Source organism: Cetorhinus maximus, chromosome 6, assembly GCF_964194155.1.
Source record: "Cetorhinus maximus chromosome 6, sCetMax3.hap1.1, whole genome shotgun sequence".
NCBI lineage: Eukaryota > Metazoa > Chordata > Chondrichthyes > Lamniformes > Cetorhinidae > Cetorhinus > Cetorhinus maximus.
The window spans coordinates 133,353,919-133,378,563 of NC_135884.1; the positions used below are offsets into that span (position 1 = coordinate 133,353,919).

The window sequence follows — 24,645 nt, forward strand, 5'->3', positions numbered from 1 at the left end:
ATTGAGGACCCCCAGGGCAACTCCCCCCCCGACTGTATACCACTGTGCCGCCGCCTTTGCTGAGCTGTCCTGCTGGCCCATGACTGTATGGGCAGGAGTGACCACCACACAGTCCTTGTGGAGACGAAGTCCTGTCTTCACACTGAGCATACCCTCCGTCGTGCTGTGTGGCACTATCACCATGCTAAATGGGGTAGATTCAGAACAGATCTAACAACTCAAAACTCAGTACCCCTGAGGCGCTGTGGGCCATCAGCAACAGCAGAACTGTATTCAGCCACAATCTGTGATCTCATGGCTCAGCATATCCCCCACTCTGCCATTACTAGCAAGCCAATGTATCAACCCTGGTTCAATGAAAAGTGCAGGAGGGCATGCCAGGAACAGCACCGGGCAAAAATGAGGTATCAGCCTGATGAAGCTACAACACCTGACTACTTGCATGCCAAATAGTGGAAACAGCATGCAATTCACTGAGCTAAGCAATCCCACAACCAGCCGATCAGATCTAAGCTCTGCAGCCCTGACACATCCAGTCGTGAATTATGGTGGACAGTTAAACAACTAACAGAAGGAGGAGGCTCCACAGATATCCCCATCCTCAATGCTAGGGGAGCTCAGCACATCAGTGCAAAAGACAAGGCTGAAGCATTTGCATGCATCTTCAGCTGGAAGTGCCGAGTGGATGATCCATCTCAGTCTCCTCCTGAGGTCCCCAGCATCACAGATGCCAAGCTTCAGCCAATTTGATTCACTCCACATGATATCAAGAAATGGCTGAAGGCACTGGATACTGCAAAGGCAATGGACCCTGACAACATCCCAACAATAGTACTGAAGACTTGTACTCCAGAACTTGCTGTGCCCCTAGCCAAGCTGTCCCTGTACAGCTATAACACTGGCATTTACCCAACAATGTGAAAAATTGCCCAGGTATGTCCTGTCCACAAAAAGCAAGACAGATCCAATATGGCCAATTACTGCCCCATCAGCCTCCTCTCAATCATCAATAAAGTGATGGAAGGTGTCGTCAACGGTGCTATCAAGCAGCACCGGCATCTGCTCACTGCTCAGTTTGGGTTCCACCTGGGCCACTCAGCTCCTGACCTCATTACAGCCTTGGTCCAAATGTGGTAAAAAAAGAGCTGAACCCGAGGTGAGGTGAGAATGACTGCCCTTGACATCAAGGCAGTATTTGACTGAGTGTGGCATAAAGGAGCCCTAGCAAAACTGGGGTCATTGGGAATCAGGGGGAAAACTCTCCACTGTTTAAAGTCATACCTAGCACAAAGGAAGGTGCTTGTGGTTGTTGGAGGCCAATCATCTCAGCCCCAGGACATTGCTGCAGGAGTTCCTCAGAGTACAGATCTAGATCCAATCATCTTCAGCTGCTTCATCAATGACCTTCCCTCCATCATAAGGTCAGAAGTGGGAATGTTCACTGATGATTGCTCAACATTCAGTACATTCGCAACTCCTCAGATACTGAAGCAGTATGTGCCAAAAGCAGCGAGATCTGAACAACATTCAGGCTTGGGCTAATAAGTGGCAAGTAGCATTCGTATCAAACAAATGCCAGGCAATGACCATCTCCAGCAAGAGAGAATCTAGCTATCTTCCTTTGACATTCAATGGCATTACCATCATTGAATGCCCCATTAACAACATCTTGGAGGTCACCATTGACCAGAAACTGAACTGGACTAGCCATATAAATACAGTGCTGCAAGGCAAAAACAGGTCAGAAGCTGGGAATTCTGAAGTGCGTAATTATCTCCTGTCCACCATCTACAAGGCACAAGTATGGAGTGTGATGGAATACCCTCCGCTTGCCTAGATGAGTGTGGCTGTAATGACCCTCAAGAAACTCAACACCATCCAGGACAAAGCAGCCAACTTGAATTTGGCATTCCATCCACCAACTTAAACATTCACTCCCCCCCCCCCACCAACGCACAGTGGCAGCAGTGTGTACTATCTACAAGATGCACTGCACCAAAGCTCCTTTGGCAACACCTTCCAAACCCATGACTCGACCACCTAGAAGGACAAGGGCAGCAGATACGTGGGAACACCACCTTCAAATTCCTCTCCAAGTCACCCATCATCCTGACTTGGAACAATATCAATGTTCCTACTCTGTCACTGGATCAAAATCCTGGAAATCCCTCCCTAACAGGACTGTGGGTGTATCAACCACACATGGACTGCAGCAGTTCAAGAAGGCAGCTCACTGCCACCTTCTCAAGGGCAATTAAGATGGCCAACAAATACTGGCCTTGCCAGCGACGCTCACATCCTATGGTAGAACTTAAAAAAAAATTTCTGCAGATCTCGAGCAACAGGCCAGGTTATCCTCGGGGTTTCTTTGTTCATTTTATTTCACCCCAGACCATCAGGATAGTTGTACAATAACTTTCACTTTAAAAAATCGTGTTTGGTCATATCCCTTACAGCTTTCAATTTTCCCATTTCCTGAACTAAAATGTTGGAATGGTTTTACCTGCTTAACAGCAGTCACCCAAGCAACTGCATCAAATAACATCTGATCACGTTAACCAGCTTCATTTAGAATACTCTGTACATAAGAACTTAATCCACAAAAGTAACCAATTAAACAGTAGGATATTTAAGTGGTATAGGCAGCTACACTGTAATAATGAAACCAGTTTTATGCAGGTAACCTCGGAGTTCTCTGCAGAATTTGTTTGAACAGGAGGGACTAAAGATGCCAAGATGGTCTTTTTCCTCCCTGTTCTTCAAACAAAGATGTCACCTAGCACGGAGCTGGCAAAAATCATGCCCAGTCACTAACCATTGCTAGTCATTAAACTGCTGCTGTGGAGGTGTAAGGTGAGAGCCAATACAAGCCAGACCCACCCAATTTTAGTTCTGTGGTAATTTTTCTTTGTCATCACCCAAGCTGTGTTTCTTGGGCAACTGAGTGCATCATTTCTTTTTGCCATTACTGAAAATAACTTGAACTATTATTAGATAAAAATTGTTGCTGAGAGCCATAAACAAATGGATTAAATCTGGCATCCCCCAACTGATAACAGCAGCCAGTGATTAAAAGGTTAAAGTGTTCCACGGCTGTGAATTTTTATTATTAATAAGTGGGAGAAAGACAGGCAAATTTATAGCCGCAAAAGTTTATTAGTTTATGGTATTGTATTATAGACACACGATGCTGAAAACACGGGACTTACGGAAAATGGCATGAATTAATAATTACCTAATTGGCTCTTAGATTTTTTTTCACTGGGAGATGGAAGTTTATGTGATGTGCCTGTCAAAAGTACTTTAGCTGACTGATGTAGATGCCAAAGAGAGGAAAATGCCCACCTCCCCCAATGCGAGCGCGCACACACACACACCACACAAACACGCACATGCACATGCACACGCACACGCACACGCACACACACACACACACTCCTGTGGTGTAGTGTTCTGGGTAGGTTTCCTTTGTGGCTTTGGTATAAGGTAAGGTGCACAGCAGATTGTTGTACGTGTGGGTAATGTCGGGCCTGCAATGTAATCATTTTTGACGCCTGATGTTTGATTGAGACTGACACTTTAATGTCTGGAGCTGTGCAAGAGGTCAGATGTGGTTAACCTGGCTTTCTAACCTCCCTCTACTAGCAAAAGCAATGTCATTTAATCAGCCTAAATTTAACTCTTTGTGATCTAGGCACTGGCGACAGAATGACTTTCTGAAGTGTCAGCTTCAATCCTTGCTGCCCAAGCAATAAAACAGATGAATGAGATCTATTTCAGGCACAGTGTGAAGGGTGCGATAGCCAATCCACTGACCCATGGAGTATTTTAAGTAGGAGCACTTGATTTGGTGTGATTGTTGGAAGATGCAGGAAGAATGTACATCCCTCACCTCCACAAGTCTGCAAGCTTTAGTCAAAGACTTAATACAAAGTAGCTGGTAATCCTTTTGGGGGTTAATTACAAAGCAGGAAAACTGAGTAGCCAGCCTCATTCAGAAGTCTTAAGAATGTACCCTCCCTAATACCACTTGCAGGAGTTAAATTATCTGCCCAGAGGTATATGTATGTACATGCGAAAAGAAATATATTTACCAGCATAGCTCATTCAAAATTAATTTACATTTGGCCAAGCTTTCTGGCATACTTTATGCTTAGCCCTAATTTTTGAGATTTCTGCTAACAGATCTTCATTTGGTCGTGAAAGTTAACAATCAGAAGCACCTACTTGTGCTGTTGTTTTAAAGCTGCACAAGAAAGCAATGACATCACAGTGTTCCAAAGGGTAAATTAAAGGTGCTGAACAGCAATTGATAAATACCCCTTTAAAAAACAATCCGTTAATTTGATTTAGTAGTTTGAAATATAGATTCGGTAAGCCAAAGGGAAAAAAAGGTATAGTCTCTTGGCCTTAAAGGTTTTTCCATTGCTGCCATTAACCTCCAGTTTGGCAGGCAAGCAGGATTGTAAACTCTTCCACAACTTCAGTGCTGACCTTGCTGTGTCAGGTGGTAAGAGATACACATTAGTTTAAAGGCAGACTCGCATGCCTATAATCCACTACAAGAAACACATATGTATCCTTGGCCAGGGGTTTGGAAAATTGGCCAAAATCAGGACTTAAAAAATGCCCCCATGAGGGATGTGAAGTGACCACCTTAACTGACAACACTGCATGGATGGGGCAAATTGAAGTTTAAGCTTAAATTTAAGCACAGTATCTCTGAGTCTGCTCTTCAGCTAAGGACTGGAAGAATCTGTAGCAGTTTAGTGGAGATGGACAGTTTTACTCTGAACTGCATTCCAGCAGCATATGTTTCCTTGACACTAAATTTCTGCAATAACTGTTGTCCTGTTTGACCTAGTCCAGCCACATCTGGTACTCAGGCCTCTGCTCTCATTTATTATTTATTCACTGAAATGACAATAGGAACCAAAAAAAGAGAAAGTTGAAAGGATATGAGTGAAAGGCTTGCATTGTGTTTGTGGATTCTGAGTCTGAAGTACATCCAGTATATACAGTAGTATTTAGATGACATTTATTTTCCTGGCAGAATAAAATTCGGAGGCTTCTGATGTATGACTGTCTCAACACATGTTCAATTTGGGCTCTCTCCATCAATTGAAATTTCCAGATGTCATACATTATTTTTATTAGGTGAAAATGGATAATTATCATTAAGCAAAAGCGGGTTTTCAGAGAACAGAAAATGCCATTTCAGTTGTTCTGTCATTTTAGAATAATGGGCTTCTCGTGGCCTAACCCAGGTGTGGGCAGTAGTCAGGTTACCCATGTAGAGAGGTTATATATAAGCCAGTGTCCCCTTTGAGGCTCTGAAAATGTGATGGCTTGATTGCTCTTCCAGAGATTTAAGTTGTTGCTTTTGGTTTGGTATTTTTTAAGGTTTATTTTAATAGTTTGAAGGCTACATTTAACACACACTGATCAATTAATTGTTTTCAAAGATTACTGATGAAGGAGAATGTATTGTTTCAGTTTAAAGTTAGTTCCTTCATGATGTGAGTATTTTCTCAGTAATTGAACTTAAATTGTAAGTAGTTTTGATTTCTAAGCTTATAGATTTCATGCCTGCCAGCTGTACTCTGATTGAAACAAACAGAAACATGAAATTGGCAAAAATAGTTAGTTTTCTTATGTGATCTATTCCTGAACTCTAGTCAATTACTACTTCAGCATTCTGCCCAGTTTCGATTTCATACCGACCAGAGCAACACGCCATATGCAATCAGATCACCTTGAATCTTCACCAGAATTATTCACATGCAGTCTGTAATATTTTGGCTATCCTGCAGGCTTGTAAAAATACGTTAATGTTTATTGTATTAAGAGTCGTATAGTATGCATTTCCTGTCAGTGGCAATTACTTACAATAACACTACCCCTGTCACGTTTTCCTCATCATACTCTGCTGTTAACACCCCTACTGTTTAGTAGTGCCATGTCCTGTGACTCATCATGACCAACACCATGTGAGAGATGTACATGTAATATACTAGTCAATCACGTATAGCATTGCACACGGGGAGTGAGACCTAATGTAATCTGCAGGTGTAGCAGAGTTACAGGCTAAGGATAATTGAACCAAGGTATGCCAGTGTAATTCAGTCACCATTTTCAAGTCATAAATTCAATCTTTATTTTTGTATTTCCATTATGTTCCAACGTTTCCATTATATTTATAATGGAAACTGCCAATGTAAATGCATCATGCTGCAATTAATTCTCCTACCAGTGGTGGCAGTTCACTGGATAGGTGTAATTACACTGACAAGTTTACGTAGGCAGTTTCCATTGTAACTGTGAACAAAGGAATTTATAATGGGAAAGGTTGACTGGAAGTGCATGCAGATGCAAGATTTGTTAATATATGCTTGTCAGTCTATATATGGTAAGTCGGGAAATCTAGTTTTGTCACATTGTTGCTTGTTCTGTCCTCTCTCATGTTTCTGTCAATTTTTTTGTGTGTTTCATTTTGGATGGGAGGTGATGGATGATCTGACATGATGTGGTGGACAAAGGAATGGTCAAAGCCTGCAAGCAGTACTTGTGGTGTGGTTTGTGGGGAAAATATAATGGCCAGCAGCTTTTATCCCATTCGTTCCCCTCTAATCATTTGAGCTTCCCCCACATTCCATTGTTTTCTCTACTCTCTTGCCTTTCCACTGTCCATTCCCCTTCCAACACCCCCCCAGCACTCCCATCATTACCCTCATGTCTTCCCTTTTGAACTACCTGTTCACCTAATTTATCCTCACCACCTCTTGTTTCCCTGTCACCTGACATCACTCTCCATCCACTCCTCTTCAATTTTCCTGTAAGGACAAGTGATAAGAAGTCAGAGGCTTTCGAATCCTCAGTCAGTTTTCATTGCCCCCTTTGTAACCATCTGTTTCCCACAAAGTGGCTTTTATTTACCAGGAAAATAGAACTTTCTTTAAAAAGAAATCACATTAGAAGGAGGAAAGAGACAGGTTTTCTTGTGCATTTGTGTCTTTCTGTCCCTATCTCTCACCGCCTCATAACCATTTGAAACTGGGATCTTTGTCTCATAAGTGTAAGCCAAATTTATTGGTCTTTTCCAAATGTCAACCGAAACACAGGTGTGGCAATTAGCTGATTTGAAAATTCAACTATTCCTTACATGAAGAAAGATATGTCTTTTCTCCCTTTCACTTCTCTACCTCTGACCCCAATGTCTTCCTGTCTCCCAATCACTGTCACATTTCTTTCTTTCTTCCTCTCATGCACACAGACAGGGACAGCTTATTTTTAAAATGGATCTCTGAATTTTATTCCAGTAATGTCATCTAGCTTCTCTTTAAATAATTTTGAGAAACATTTGAGCTGGAACTGCCAGAAACCAAAGAAAAATACTCCTCTGTATGATTAACTGAATAGATACACTGCATAAGCTCAGTCTGCACAATCCAAGTTCAATTTACATCACCACAACTCTGGGCAAAAATATCAACTCTATGCCTATACTTATGGGGGACACTTAGTGGAGGTCCTAACAGAAACAAAAGACAATTCTGTGGATAAAGTGACTGTGAAATATGTAAGTGTTTGAATTTAGTATTTTAATTAAACTCTTATTTTGGACAGTAGAAATTTCAGTCACAGAGGAAAAAAAATCAGTAGATGGGGGAAAAAAATTAAGAATGGATTCAGAAAATTGCGAGAACGCAGTGGCTAGTTTGTGCAATTGGGGTGATGTTTTTCATTCTAAGTGTGGGCATAGGGATTTATAATAGCAAAAGCTGATGCAACCATTCAATTTCCAGGCAATTCCAGTTCTAAAACCTTTCAAAGCTTAAATTGGTGTGGGCCAGACAAGCAACCATCTGAAGCGCTGTTAGTCCAGTTTTTATCAATTAACCTTACTTGAAAATTATCCAAATTCAGGTGTATTTCTAAAACTAAGACTTATAGTTCAGATGTTTAATGTTTTCACTGCTCCAGCTATTCGTGAAGTTGTAATTACAATTTTTCAGTTCTTATTGCTGCATATATTTTCCTCTTGTGCACATAAAAATTAGTCTGCTTTTTCAGTTGTGTCTAAAGCTGTCAGTATAAATGGAGGTGATCCCAGCCTCTTTCCCTAGTTTCATTCAACATGAATTTGAAAGTAGGTGCCATAGAAAACAATGCACCAATAATAATTCTTGTTTTGTTCTTCTCTAACATTTAGTTAACATGTAAATGGTATAAATGTAAACACTATGGAGTGCTAAGAACATGTGTCCTAATGAATACTTTGTGGAGCCAACTTTACAAATCAGACATATATGAAGGGACTTTTAGGGCAGAATTTTGAGTCAGCGAGTGAGGGCGGAACCCGCTCACCGATGCATAAACTGACGTGCGATGACGTCGGGCGTGCGTCCCGATGTCACCACGCATCATTTAGATTGTCAGTTCAGCAGGCACGCAGCTGCATCGGCTGTGCACCTGCCGAACTGTCAAAGGCCTATTAAGGCCATTCAGAAAGTAATTAAAGTTGTTAAGAATGCTGCTCGTCCAACCTTAAGGTTGGCGGGCAGGCGAAGAGCCCAGGCAGCCTTCGTATTTTTCATGAAACCTCATCCATGGCCGGGATGAGGTTTCATGAAGGGTTTATTAATTAAATAAAAAATTTTGAAAAAATTAATGGACATGTTCCAGTTCAAGTGAGAGTTTCACATGAGGGGACATGTCCTTAAATTTTTTTTTTCCCTTTATTAAATTTTTCAGAACTTAAACTAATCTTAAACTTAAACTGAGGCATGCCTCAGGGAGATATCTGCACTCTTTGGCATGCATGCGCAAAAGAGCGTAGGCCCCAGCTCAGGGAATTCCCCCCCCCCCCCCCCCCACCGCCTGCACAGGGACTGCACAGCGCTTCCGAGCGTGTGTCACGCTGGGTGGGCCTTAATTGACCCGCCCACGTAAAATGGCGGCGCGGATCGGGTTTGCACCCATTCCCCCCCCCTACCCCCGATGCGGGGGTGGGGGGGGGGGTGCGAATTTCTGTCCTTAGAAAACTTATACAAAATATTGGGCGACCAAGCCTACCTACCACTTTGTAGCCTTGGTCTGGCCTAGCATGGATATTACTTGCAGCTTTGGCTTGGCCCACCTCCCACTAACAACCCCAACCCAACCTAACTCCCGACAGATGATCCATATAAATATTCTTTTTCAAGTAAGTTATGAATATGCAAAAATGCTGAGCAGGAAAAGACCAACTGGTCTGTCAAGCCTTGGTCCACATTCCTGATGCCTGGAGCATCATGCCGAAGCACTTTGTATCCCCCAGCTGCATATAATCCCCTGGGAGAGAAAGAAAACCAAGGCCAGAAAAGGGGACAATGTCTAGTAAATCCTGACACTATCAGGCAATGAAAAGCTGTCCAGGAGTTCAAATGGGCCATTCTTAAATTAACTGTTAAATCACTAACTTTTTATAAGATGCAATCTCTGCTCTAACTAAAAACTGACCCAGCTCTCTCACATTACACAAGTTGACAACATATATGCACAGTTCATCACACTCTTGAAAAGAGAAACCACCTAACATTAAGCCTATTCCTGCTGTTGTGTTCTTTAAGTACACGACTAATGGTCCTCCCCAATCTGTATAGCTGAAACAAGCTATTGATACAGCCCTTCCATTATTTTATATAACAGTCAGGTTCCTATATTCCTGTTGATAATGAGTGGAGATGTGAATGTTACCAATATTATTAGTAACAATAGTTGGAACAATTAGAGTGAGTTGCAATTAGTTACTGGTAGAACCGAAGTTCCACTCACCTCTAATTTTTCCCTTGTGAATCCCTCCCCCATGTATTGGTTTCACCTCTTCTCTATACTTGGTTTCCCTTCTTCCTCCTCTCTTCCTATCCTTTCCCTTGGAATCTAGTCCTTTACTCTTCCCCACTGGTGTTTCCTCTTCCCCTTGTATCTTCCCTGGCACAAAACCATGAGCAAGGACACTCAACTAGTGAGGGCCCAACCTTCATAAGATAAATGCAAAATATTTGTAAGGGTTAGGTGATCAGGTGGCACATGTTCCAGGATTGCTGCCGTCCAGACTTGGCAATCCCAGTATTGCCATCCACTAATAGTAAAAGTGAAATTGTAAGCTGGGCCATGATGGAGAAATTGTGGTAGAGAAAATGCCATCCGTGGAATCAGCAAGTGATTGTGTCACCAGTTGTGCATTTTTAGGAAAAAGAATAGTTCTCTGGCCAGACAAGAAGTTCAAAGAATCTTTAAGACTTGATTGGGAATGACTTGCTGTATTCACTCTTCATCTACAGATGCTCCTGCAGATTAAAGCAAAAGCAGTGATGGTTATTTTGACATTGGTCTGAAGTGTTAAACTTGCTGTGAATAGGAAAGACAATCTGCTTTTTGCATTATTAGGCCCTTTCTATTTCATGTTTAATATGTTCTTCAGGATAGAATGAAAACCATATCCAAAACCTCCAGATCACCTGACTTGGAGCCATCTCCTGTACTGGCTGCCAGTTAATGGTTTTGATAAATTGAACCTTCATCTGAAACTGGCTTCTGGTAAAAGGGCAGGACTAGCAGCAAATAAGTAAATTCAGCCTTTAACTGGATTGACTGAGAAATGCATGGCTACAAGTACCATTAAGTATCTGAATCTACTTATTGATTGATGCTCGTACATGTTTATCATATACCTGGACATCGTAGCCATTGGAATGTTTTACATTTATCCATAGTTAGTATGTCTGTGAGGTGCCCTGACCATATATGATGGATTTCTCACTTTTTTCCAGTTTACAAAATTAATTGTTGAAATAAAAGGCACAGCACATATAACAAACTAAAGCAAAATTTGTGTTTAAGTGAGAAGCATTGAGTATTCTGACTAGACTGTCTACATATCCTGCAGTTTCCTGACAGCAGGTAAATTATTAAGTAAGTTAGAAAATATTCTTTTTCATATTCACTTTTTAACTGCCAAATTAACCATTGTATCTCTGTTACATTTTTCATCTCGTGCCACTTGGCTCATTACACCCTCAACAATTGTTCAGGTACTATTTTATGTGATCTGCGCTATGTTTATGAGACCCTGTCATTGAATGTATGACTATAATAGGTATTTTTTTTTCCCTTCAATTAATGTTTTCCAGTCTTAAGTTTTTTTTCCTGCAGAATATGGCTCCAGCAGACCAGACTGGTGGCCATTTGCAGTACACATCAAACCACTTTAGTGACCATTTAACCGATTCTGAAGCCATAGCTTCATACAAAACTGATTGATTTGACAGTTCTACATCATTGAAGAGTCTTGCATATTTGTGGTAAATTCAATATTCCTATTCCTAACAATTCAACTGCCTCAGTCACAGGATTGCAAAACTATTATGAGGGCTGTTGATCTTACTACTGGTTTTGTTTTGGCCAGCCCAGAAGGAGATAAGAAAGGTGTTAAACTATAACTGTTATGTGCTGCTGTTTTTACATGCAGTGCACTCCCATTTTATAGCTAAATTGTTAGACACACAATGTGTAAATGTAACGTAAAAATAGACCAAAATTGCTTTTAGCATGTTAAATGAATTTTTTTTTTTGGTTTGTTTTTCAGTAGTCCATATACTGCCTGGTCTAGTGTGCCTGTTGCTCAATATAAAGCAGCTGTGTTTGCATTGCACCCTCGCACTTATCTCATAACAGAGCTTTTTGGACCCATAATTTGTTGATGATGCCTTTGGCACTCTTGGACAACTGCCAGCTTCTTTCCATTTGCATTGTGTGGGCTGTGTTGCTGTAAGACAGGGTGTTAAAGATGCCATTTATAATCTGCTAATTGGGACAAAGGAATATATTAACATATGCCACAGACATCACCATATAATATATCTCTAATTATTTTATATTTACTTAACATCAGAGTTGCTGAGTCTGAATTATGCCTGTGTGAATGTATGAAACAGCATAGACCAATTGTGTAGATGACAATTAACAGTGATGGAAATTAATATGTGAAATCTAGTCTAGTTGGGGGGGGGGGGGTGGTGGAGAAGCAAACATATTATGTACCAGCCTGTGCTTCATTCATTCAGAACACAACAAATAACAACTTCAACCAGAGTCATTGTATTTACCGTAAGTGATTTGTAACCTATTAACTGCATTCAAATGTTTCATAATTTTGATAATTTCCTTTTTTCTAAGGATAAGTTAAGAAGCAGACTATCTGGTTTTAAAAGCCATTTCCTGATGTAAATATTTTTATCCTGTTATAGGGGCTACTGGATGTGAAAAGGGCCAATAAAACATACTGTACTAAGGTCAAAGCAATCTGTTAGTTGGTGTGACTTTTACTGTACAGCTGACCTGGCCATATAGCAGCAGGAGTAAGGCTGCCCAATAAATCTCTGCAGTGGTCAAAGAAACAGAAGGGACAGAAGCAGATTAACATGCGACTTGGGATCTAAATCATTTCTGAGAATCAACTTAAGTTTGATTCAACTGAAAAAGATTTTAAAACCAATTTGCCATTTTTATCTTCACTTTCCCTGTAACCAATCTTAATGTATTCTGCTACTGAGAATGTTGATCTAACTCCTCTGTCGGTTGAGATTTAATATAGAATCTATATCAAAATATTGCAAATTACTTTTTCTTGTAAATATATGTAGCGAGAAATGTTTAAATCCTGATATTTTCCCTAGCCGAATTCCACAGGCCATGTAGTAAAGTTTAAGGGAGTTTTCCTAAACTTATCTGAATAATCTGAGCCAGTCCATTTAAAAATAAATTTCTTTCATTAGATTTCCTTAAAAGAAGTAAGCATACTTTGGATTGCTACATATGTGACTACAGGTACCAATGAATAGCAATACTTCCATTTTCAAATGCTTACTAATTATTAACTAAACTTAACAGATGACCTTCTAATTCATCAGGTGTTTATGTTCTTTTCAAAATAGACTTGTTGGTTTTGCTGCTGAAATTGCTATTCTGTTTTGAATGATAAGCACTAAAGAGTTAAAACAGAGGCTTCAAACATTCAGTTCTGAGCTCAATTTTTGCCATTTGATCATGAAAGTTTTTATTGGTTTTTGCAGCCTGGTAACTAGAATGAGATCACCAGCAATTGAATCTAGGCTTTTCGTGTGAGGAATGTTAGTTTAATGGCCCTGTCAAAAACATTAAAAGTTTTAACAATAAATGTGAAAGACAACCTTCAGACCTAAATTATATTAACTAAACTCATCCATATGTTCTACTCAGTGAAACATAAACTTGCATATGATGTAAAAAGCAAAACACTGCAGATGGTGGAATTTTGCATATGGTCTATATACATACTGCATTTCTAAGAATACTCTCAGTCAACTACATTTGCCCGTCATAATACTACCATTGGAAACCATTCAAAAATATGTTTATATAAGGGAGCTTGTTCATGTTTTTCATGGGCTCTATGTTACCGAGTCATAAATAAATTGTTTTATGTCAATAGTCATGGTTATTCACAGTGTGTCACAGTGAGAGCTACTGTATATCTTTTACTCTGAAATAGCCATATTTTTGGACAGAATTTTAATTTGTAATTATTAAATAAGATCATTTTAATATATTAGAGGAACTCCAGTTTCTTTTTGTTACAATATTATCCTTGGAAAACAGTAATTCAGCTATAATTTTAACATATTGTACACGCCATACAGACTTGTTCTTTCTCTGAAACAGCATTCCCATGTTGTCTTTAAGGGACTTCCCTTGTGTAAGATTTGATTTGCAGTGATTGCGCCTGAGAAAAAGAATAAGGATTGCAATTACTTTATTAGAAATTTTCATCTCAACACACCATCCTTTGAGATTGTCAGATATTGTCCCCAGATGGTTCAATAAGTTTATCTGGTGAATAGTTGCACAATAGAAGCTATCAATGTCCCCACTTCAATCTCCAGTCTTTGCTGAGGTATTTGATCTCATCCAGGATTTTGGATCTGCTGCTACAATTGACTTCAGAGCAGAAAGTCATTAAGGGCTTTCTCTCTGCATTACTATCCAGGGGCCCCTGCTGCAAGTATCTCTGTGAACTTTGCGTGGAATCATGATCAGCATGGATTCGATGCCTGCCATGTTTAAGAACTTGCCAGCCCTCGTTGTCAAAACCCACATTTGAGTAATCGGAAGTTGAGTGAAGTACTCATGGAACTGTAACCCAACAGGAAGTCAACACCAGGTTCAGGAGGGAAGAATATTGGTGAACATGTGTCAAATGCAAAACACTTAGTCCAGCAATGTAGATGAAAATAAATTCAATGTGATTTTAGTTGCTTTCTCCAATAAGAGAGAATCTAGCCATCTCCCCTTGACATTCAAAGGCATTACCATTGCTGAATCTCCCACTATCAACATCCTGGGGGTTACCATTGACCAGAAACTGAACTGGGCCAGCCATATAAATACTATGGCTACAAGAGCATGTCAGAGGTTGGGAATTCTGAGGTGAGTAACTCACCTCCTGACTCCCAAAGTCTGTCCACCATTTACTAGGCACAAGTCAGGAGTGTGATGAAACACTCTCCACTTGCCAGGATGAGTGCAGCTCCAATAACACTCAAGAAACTCAACACCATCCAGGACAAAGCAGCCCGTTTGATTGGTACCCCATCCTCTACCTTAAACATAACTCCCTCCACCACTGTCAAAATGATTTCTTGTTTTGGTGTTAGATTTATGCTTACTTCTAGAGCCTGATCAATCATCAGTATAGTCTACAGGTGAACAAAAATGATAAATATCAAAAATTAATGAAGGAATTATGTGAAAGAATGAATTAAGACTCCTATTTAACTATAAGTAGAATACCACTTTCACTTGGGAAAAATGATCTTTCTCATTTTCCCTCCTTTCAGATACCAAGTGAAACCCTTGTGTCCGAGCTCTGAAAAAGTTAGATGAGCCCTAGGACATAGCCTTTTTCATTATATAATGAATCAATGCTGAAGTTAGCAAATAATCCCATTTTAAGACTAGCAAACTGGTTTTCTAAAACATTCTTGTAACATTAAAATTTAAATTGCCTTCTCTGAATATCATATCTCCACGGAGTTACCTCTCCGTAAAACTTGGGGGCAAATCTATTAGTTGGCTTATATGGCAACAAGCTGATATTCAAAAGAATTAGAGACTTGGTCACAGGGGATACATTCTGTAATTTTACATATTTAACTAAAAATATAATTTTCATTCTCAATTATTTAAATGTTATCAGTTAAAATTGCACATAAAATATTCTTTACATTCTTTAGAAGAAAAGCATAGTAGAGCTCAGCCCAATGAACTTGAGCAATAGACTGAAAAATTATAGCTAATTTATACACAAAACTCAAACATTCAAAGAACTGTGCAGGATTTGGTCAACTGATCTCTATTATAAAGTTTAGAGAATGGTGCACTAAAATATCAAGAGGTTAGAAATTAATTTCTGAAGCTCCCCTGTTTGGTAACTCATTAGAAAAGACACTGCTTGCTGTATACAGACCAAAGGGGAACAGGTTCAAATCCCCATATCTGTTTGAGTTAACTGATCTTGTCTAAACATGGGGAACATAAGTCTGATCTTGTTTTCTCCCAATGTTCATAAAAGGACACTTTCCATTAATAATAGTCAAGAGTAGGATCCCTGGCTCACTTTGTTTCTCCAACATTCAGATAATGTTTAGTGTAGCTCTTTCCTTCTCATTTCCTCTGAGAGCAGCTAATTTAGCCCAAGCCAGGAGTCAAACCTAGGACTGTTATATTCTGTGCAGGTTAGTTTCAGATCAAGTGAGCCATCTACCTACAGACCCATCAGAGGAGTGCATTTCACCTGCTTTAAGGGTTTCCTTTAAGGATATCCCTTTTGGGCCTGATTATTTGAAGTGTTACCTAATGTTTCAGATTAAAAATTCCTGCATTCTCCATGCTTGGGAATTTGAAAATGTCCAAAATTAATGGGAAGAACATAAAGCAAAGGACAATAAATAACCATGCGGTTCACCTTGCGATTCTTAACCATTAACTATCTGGTCTATCATGGACTCTGTTTAATTTAAATACCAATATATAAACAAGTGTCTGTTTAGGCAGAACTGCTTGGAATTGGGAACTGAACAATACATAGTGTTTAGTGAATGAGAAAAGCAGCTTACATAGACAGAGAGGTGGTGTACAAGCAAATAGTCTACAGCATAAATGAAAACCACAGTTAAATTGAAGGTGCTGGGACTTCATTGCGTCGCTGGTGCTGGGGCCATGGAAGTCCCAAACTCAAAAAATGTTAGCCAAGACTTCCGATGTGGCCCATGCAGCGCATGCTGACTAACAAGACATTAGCTTTGGCGTGCCATGCACATGCCAGAAGCAGACAGAGTGAGCGACCTCCAGCCTTACAGCAGCACAAGCAGCTTCCAGTGGTTGTCAAGGTCACGGTCATCCTCAATTTCTAAGCCAGTGGATCCTTCCAGGCTGGAGCAGGAAGCATTAGCAACATCTCACAGTTCACTGTCCATTGATTACAGAGGCCCTATATGGTAAGAGAGTGGACTTCGTCATCTTCTCACTGACCAGAGAGAAGCAGGAGGAGAGGGCACATGGATTTTCTAGACTGATGGGATTCCCAATGATGCAGGGTGCAGTCGACAGCGTGGGCACAGCTCCCCAGGAGCCACACGTTTGCAGGGATATATTTCTTAACTGCAAGGGCTACCATTCTACTAACATTCCAGTTGTTTTGCGACCATGCCACAACAATTTTCTCGGTGAATGTCTGCTGCCCTGGCAACAGCTATGGTGCATTCATTCTGCACCAGTCAGATATACCTATCATCTTTGGTCCACCGTGCAGGCACCACCCAACCACAAGAGGCTAGCATTCCCAAAATGAGAATTATGCAGCAATCAGCAACATCATAGAGCAAAGCATTGGCGTGCTGAAGGAATGGTTCCACTGCCGGGGCTGTTTGAGGGAAGCCCACAATGCCCACTGGAGTGCATCTCTTAAATTCATAGTGGTTGGCTGTGACCTCCATGACCCTTATCATGAGGGCACAGACCTTGTCACCAGGGTTGTCACCTCAGGAAGAGGAGGAAGGGCGGAGGCATCCTGGACCGCTTATCTCCGAACAGGCTGTCCGTGAGTAAATACTCAGACGCTTGTTTCCCTGAAATGTGATTCCCATATCACAGTTGCTCCACAATTCCCCATCTTTCAACTCTACAAACCATCATAGCACCCTCTTGGTCAACATGCTGAATGAAATGCCACCAACAAAAAAAATTCCTTAACAACTTCATCCTACAGCACCTCCAATAATAGATATAAAAACAAAGTTTTCACGCCCATGCATTATCTTAGTGCCTGTCTTACAGGTGCCTTTGTCCTAGTGCTAAGATGCAGCATTACCCCAAGTGGCTGAGGCATGGGTGGTGGAAGGCTGTGACTGTGACTGGGAGAGACCACAGATGGCCTTGCAGGACAACCTCAAGTAACTCTGGGCCTTGTTGGACTGCTGTGATAGCCTGCATGCCTCTTTGAGTACTGTAATACACAGCCAGACAACAGTCTCAGGATGCAACAAGCATGGCACACATGGCCTCAAACTGAGCTCCCCCTGCAGCACTGAGACATTGGATGGGCTGTGCCTGTGCTGCAATGGAAGCCGAGACATCATTCACTAGACACTGGATCGTGGGTGAGCTTGCAAGTGTTCTCATGGAGCTGGCCACCACTTTCATGCTGGAAAGAGTAGACTCCCAGCTCTGTACAAAGCCCTATGCCAGGTTGGAGTCGGACTCCTCCATGCTCCTTGACAAATGCCAGAGGCTCCAGCAGGCTGAACAATACATCAAACATCTAGGTGTGCACGCCCATCAGCATTTTCCCACAGCCACCTATCCAAGTCCTCATCTGAGTTCCCATGAGCTGGACTCATCTGTGACATTAACACCCCCACCCCCTCCACCCCACAGTGAGCTGGCATACAAATTACCCTTTCCCCTGGCCACATTGTAGCCCACTCATACCTGATGACTCACCCACTACTGATCCTGACTCTATACTGCCCTCAGGTTTGTGTAGTGCTAGTATCTGAGCTGGTGGCTGCGATTGTCAGATCAAGTGACGGTGTCCCTTCACCAGAGGTCTGCAGTAGGGCTTGCCCTTCATAATGAGGAGGCAGTGAGTGGCCAGGCAGCAGTTCTTGGCTATCTGAAAGCATAAGTGTAGAAAGGGAGGGTTAGGGTGAGCGAAATGAGGATGAGTGCAAAGCAGGATATCCATGGCCATACCATTTATATCTTCACTTCGTGCACTTTGAATAGTAGGTTGAGAGTGACATGGGATTTGAAAAGGGGCATGAGGCAGTAAGATAACCCGAATATTCTCGGCAATGCCAGATGCAATTTCTCAAGGACAATTAGGAACGGGCAACAAATGCTGGCCTTGCCAGCAATATTCACATCTCATGAACAAATAAGAAAAAGTAACAAGTGACTCCATAATTCAGAGCACCATCTCCTCCAAAAGGCTCAGGTGATGCAGGCTTGCCTGTCATCCATTCAGTTTTCTGCTGCTCCCCGTAATTGTAGACCTCCCTTTCTCGCAAGAGAGAGGGAAGATTGTCAGTGAATGTTTTGCAATGTTTTTGGGTGACGTGCCTGCAGCAGTTGAATAACTGGAGGTATGTGGAAGCGAGAGGCAGCAACATTGCTTTTTTTGTGAAGATGAGATGGAATATCTGAACGTTGAACATTCTCCTGATTGCTGATGAGTGGGGTGATGAGGATATGGTATATTAAGCAGCATGACATGCTGGTGGTGTGGTAGGCAGGAGATATCAGGTACAGATGCATTCACTGACCCTGAAGACCTGTGTGAGGTTATTAAAGCCTTCTGGCACTGCAGCCAGCCTTTGAGCCAAACTCTGAGAACTGATGTCCCTGACTTCCTGCTCCCATTCCCTTCTTGGTGTGGCTTGAGTGTCTCCTGGCCACCTGCAGGAGTTCCTCCATTCCACCTCCATCACTAATACTGCCAAGTGCTGCATCAGAAAGCCTGAAAACCCCCTCTCTTGCCTGTTGTTCCATTTGTTGTGCTTTTCCTTACAGCCAAGCCTTTCAGAGACAGTTACAGCAGCTCATGTTGCATGAGCGCAGCAGCTATTTAAGATGGGCAGGCTGCCTTTAAGAGGTCTAGGCTAGCTGGCGCACATGCTGCTGGGCCCCCTGTTGAGCATGCAGCATGTATCACTTTGGGCTGCACGCTGAGACCATTTAGAAGAACCAACAACCCAAGGTTTAGGTGCTGTGTACTTCCATAAGACCAGGCGTGGAATAATCATGCGTCACAATCCCTGCATCTGGAAATGGGAGCAAACCAATTTCTCCCCTCCCCTCAGAAGTTGCACTGCAAAAGTATTACTGATTGCAATTTTATAATTGTAAACTATTATATTACTGCTCTCTGAATCATCATCAACGAGGTTGGGTTTAGGCCTGGTCATTAACTCACATTTTTGAATAATCCAGTGTTCTATGGAAGGGAAGGGAATACTTCAGAAATATATTTATAATAAGAATTAAATAATCTTGGATATGTAAAATTACAGGTCTCATAATTCACGTCAATTAACATGAAGCTAATCTGGAATACACGTGCACATTTGTGCTTTGCTGTTTTTGATAGTGTTGTATTGCGACTTGTATAAATAAATCAACTTGAATTTCAGTTAATGCTGTGCTTATGGAGTTTGGGCACAGTGCACTCCACAGAATGTTCCATTGTTTCCTATCAATTGCATACCATTTCAGTGGGTTAAGCTACATCTACTTTGAGGAAATTGACCCTAGTTTGAAAGAAATGGGTCTGACGATTAAAACTTAAGATTTCAGCACATCTAATGATGAAATGTATAGTTTTTTTGAGAATACCTAAATCTTATGTCTTCAAATGGTGCCTCTATTTTTCACAGCTGGCAGACATTGGCTTTATAAGCTCTCACATATGTGGGATTTTAAGAGGTCTAGGCTAGCTGGCGCACACGCTGCTGGGCTCCCTGTTGAGCATGCAGCAAATATCACATTGGGCTGCACACTGAGACCATTTAGAAGAACCAACAACACAACGTTTAGGTGCTGTGTACTTCCATAAGACAAGGTGTGGAATAATCACGCATCACAATCTCTGCATCTGGAAATGGGAGCAAACCAATTTTTCCCCTCCCCTCAGAAGTTGCACTCCAAAAGCCTTACTGATTGCAATTTTATAATTGTAAACTATTATATTACCACTCTCTGAATCATCATCAACGAGGTTGGGTTTTGGCCTGGTCATTAACTCACATTTTTGAATAATCCAGTGTTCTATGGAAGGGAAGGGAATACTTCAGAAATATATTTATAATAAGAATTAAATAATCTTGGATATGTGAAATTATAGGTCTCATAATTCACTTCAATTAACATGAAGGTAATCTGGAATACACATGCACATTTGTGCTTTGCTGTTTTTGACAGTGTTGTATTGTGACTTGTATAAATAAATCAACCTTATATAATGACTAAACCTTATATAATGATTAAATTAGATGACTCAGGCTTCAACTTACAATCTCCCTTTGATTATAGTATCTATAGGAGACAAAGAACAACAGGATTCAGCAACTGCAAAGCGACCATCACTACCAGGAATTATGGAGTCCCCTCTTACTTCAAAAAGGCCACGGACATCGGAAGAAACGAGTACAGAGCAGGTATATATCGAAAACACTCATTAAGGCTGAGGGGAAAATCATTACTTTTCATTTTAGTTTCATAGAATCTAAGTTACTTTTTAGTTTATTTTTCCATAGAATATTCATGTATAAGTTTGTTTTATACAATTATAATCATTAGTTGTCTTTTTATGTAGGCAGTCTTTAGTTCAGAAGGAGTTTCAGTGCATGATGCTTCCATTCTCATCTGTAGCTGCTGACAGTTATGTAATGTCTGATGTATTTAGCTCACCATCCCCTCTCAGAAGGCCACACCCCTTGTCTAGTTCCTGTTCACTCTTCAGTTATTGGCTTTCTTAACAAAAGACCTAGTTCCTTAGGACTCTGAAATCCTATTCACTGTTATCCATTACATCTTTCTGGTGCTCTTAAATGAACCAGGTGATAAGTTCAAAACAAAAAACTACTGCGGATGCTGGAAATCCAAAACAAAAACAGAATTACCTTGAAAAACTCAGCAGATCTGGCAGCATTGGTGGAGAAGAAAAGAGTCGACGTTTCGAGTCCTCACGACCCTTCAGCAGTTCATTCATTCAGTTCAAAAGAGAATTCTGGAACTTAGGTGTGAGAAGAAAGGATGTTGGAAATATGCATCTGAGAGAAAAGGTGGATAGATTTCACATAAAGGCCATTCATCTCACTGATAGTGGTTTAGATGATGTCAGGGAGAGGAGGGTGGCGATGGTCCTAGGCCTGCAACATTGAAGTATTGTTTCCCTTTTGGATGCTGGTGAACCTGAAATACGTATCCAGTATTTTGTGGTTTTATGGTAGATTCCCTGCATTTGCATCGTTTCATCTTGGTAATTCAGCCTATAACATTCCTATGCAAGACATTATAGTGCGATTGGTTCATTAAGTTGGACATTAATTCAAAGACCCCCTTTGTTAGGTTCATCTGAAGCACTGAAACCATCAGGTTTCATACCACTATATGAGAGAGGGCAATGAGCTTCTCAACATCCTAGTCAACATTCCTCCAACACTGCCAAAACCAAATTAATTTGCCATCCATTTTGCAGTGCACAAGATACCTGTAACATTTGCTACTTGACAAGTCACTGGATTTCCTAGTAACTCGCTCAATGTGAGCTAAAAGGGATTAAATATAAAAATATGGGAAACCCTGGGAAGGAAGACTATTTAGCTCCATTTGATGAGTTAGCATTAACACTTTTTGGAATTGTCTACCCCAGAGAGTTGTGGATGCTCCATCGTTGATATATTCAATACTAAGATCAATAGAATTTTGATCCCTCAGGGAATCAAGGAATATGGGCTATGGAGTGTGAGCAGGAAAGCGGTCTTGAATTGGAAGGTCAGCCATGATCATAATGAATAGCGGAACAGGCTAAAGGGGCCAAGTGGTCTCTACCTGCTCTTATTTCTTATTTTCATATTTAACACGGACTACGGGACAAATGTAATTTCTGTGATTCTGTAAGTGGTTTGAGATGTTTGAGTGACATAAAGGGATGCTAGATCAAACGATCCTTTCCCAGAACCGCCTAGTTAACCACATGCTCTCTTCCATGCTTAACTGACCAGGAGATAAACCTATTGTTCCACAGCTTTTGTATTCAGCAAACCGTGCACTTGTTTCTTCCATAACCAAGTCCTTTTTTACCCCATGTGGACAGGAAGTTAGCATGACTCGCAACTCCGGCCCAGGAGGAAAGACTAGATGCAATGAAGGGTTGCCACTCCAACAACAACAATAACAACAACTTGTATGAACATAGCACCCTTAATGTGATTAAATTTGCCAAGACACTTCACAGCACCATTATAATACAAAATTTGACACCAAGCCACATAAAGAGATATTCAGTAGATGATCAAAAGCTTGGTGAAAGAAGTAGATTTTAAGGACCATCCCAAAGGAGGAAAGAAAGTCAGAAAGATGGAGAGGTTTAGGGCAGGATTTCCGTGCTGAAGGTACGGACAACAATCATGGAGCAATTAAAATCAGGTATGCTCAAAGTGGGAGAGAGGTGAGGGGCAGTTAGCTCATTTGGCTAGACGCCTAGTGTATGGATCAGATTAAAGCCAACAGCATGGGGTTCCACCCCTGTTCTGGCTGAGGCTGTCTTTGCACCCTATCCATAGTAAAAAGCAATTGCGGCACTTAACTATGGTTCAGCGAATAATCACCAAGGACCAGCTTTTGGGTAGAGAACTCAAGAAGAGAAGAGACGCTCAAAAGGCCAGAATTAGAGGAGCACAAATATCTCGGAGGGTCATGGGACTAGAGTAGATTACAGAGATAGGAAGTGGGCAGGCCATGGAAGGATTTGAAAACAAGGGTAAGAATTTTAAAGTTGAGGTGTTGCTTAACCAGGAACCAGTGCAGGTCCATGAGCATAGGGCTGGTGAGTGAATGGGCCTTGATGCAAGTTAAGACACAAACAGCAGAGTTTTAGGTGATTTCAGTTTTATGGAGAATAAAACATGGGAGGCCAGCCAGAAGTGCGTTGGAATAGTCAAGTTCAGAGCTAACCTCCATTGGACTCGAGTAGCTGATAGTCAGAAGCTGTAGCTCTGGTCTCCTCATCAGTGCAGCTGAGTTAACGCTATGCCTAAATTTAGGCTTGACCAGTGTCTCAGTTAGCAAACGTAAATCAACTGGGCAGAAAAAGAAGGAAGACAAGAGAATTGGAAAGGGCAAGAAATTTACAGGTTGGATATTCTTTTCAGTGGAACTGTGGCCCAGCATGAGCAAGTGCAAGAGGAAAGAAATTGCAGTTGTAAAAAAGGGAAGGCACAATAGCATATAATTGAGAAACAATTTTTAAAAACTACGTATTGTGGGCGAGTGATGCAGCAATTGGTGTGCTAATACATTCTGCCATGATGCAGAAAAAAACTGGCTATTTCCCAATAGGAAAGGACCTTTGGAAAGATTCTGACTGGAGTTCTCTCATGTTCTTCCTGGAAGCCTATACTTGAGCACCATTTATAGCTGCCTAGGAACAACCTATCTGCCCCCTCTTTCTGTACTAGAATGTTGGATGAATCTGAGCTTGTTTGGGGTGAGAGGGGGAGGGGCGTTGGGGGAGGGGGGAGGGATATAAAAGGGAAGGTATATAAATTTAAGATTTAAGGAGGGGGCCTAGATAAAGCATTCAGGGGAAAAACCAAGATATTAAGCATCACTCGTCACCTAACCTGTTTGCAAGTATTTGTAATACTGTTGTAGAAAGTTTTAAGAATTGTTTTATTTTCCCGTTTTCCCACAGATGTATCAATGTCCATACTGCAAGTACAGCAATACTGATGTAAACCGCATCAGGATGCACGTGTTATCCCAACATTCCGTGCAGCCCATGCTGCGCTGCCCTCTCTGTCAGGACATGCTGAACAATAAGATCCACCTACAGTTACACCTGACTCACTTGCACAGTGTGGCACCCGACTGTGTTGAAAAACTCATTGTGGCGGTAAGTGTCCAACCCATTATACGCAGTCCCAATTATATGTGAATTCAAACTCTCTCTTTCTGTCTCACCCCTCCCAGGAGAGTTGTACTTCTCAACAATCAGCTGTATTAATATGTTTATTTAGTGTAGTAAGTTGAAATAATAAATCTTTGAAACATTAGGATTTGATAGCAACAGCGGAAATCGAAATTATAAGATACATTTCAATCTTTGGTGTTGTGGAGTAGAAATGAGGATATGTTCCCATTATCTGTAATAACTAAAGGGCTTGTAGTAATGCAACACCCACATTATTCAATATCTGTTGTTTCAGACATGCATTTTTCCATTAACCTGTATTTCAACTCTAGAATTAGGAAGATTCAGGGCAGAAAGGAGATGAAAGGTGC

At 41.1% G+C, this 24,645-nt stretch overlaps 1 protein-coding gene across 1 annotated transcript in view; it reads left to right on the forward strand.

Annotated features, from left to right (window-relative positions):
- zfhx3b (zinc finger homeobox 3b) overlaps nt 1-24,645 on the forward strand; it is a 448,357-nt gene that overhangs the window by 390,341 nt on the left and 33,371 nt on the right. Inside the window, exons 6-7 of the mRNA XM_078544537.1 lie at nt 20,671-20,795; nt 24,056-24,256. Coding sequence (XP_078400663.1) covers nt 20,671-20,795; nt 24,056-24,256 — 326 coding nt within the window. The remainder of the gene's footprint in view (nt 1-20,670; nt 20,796-24,055; nt 24,257-24,645) is intronic.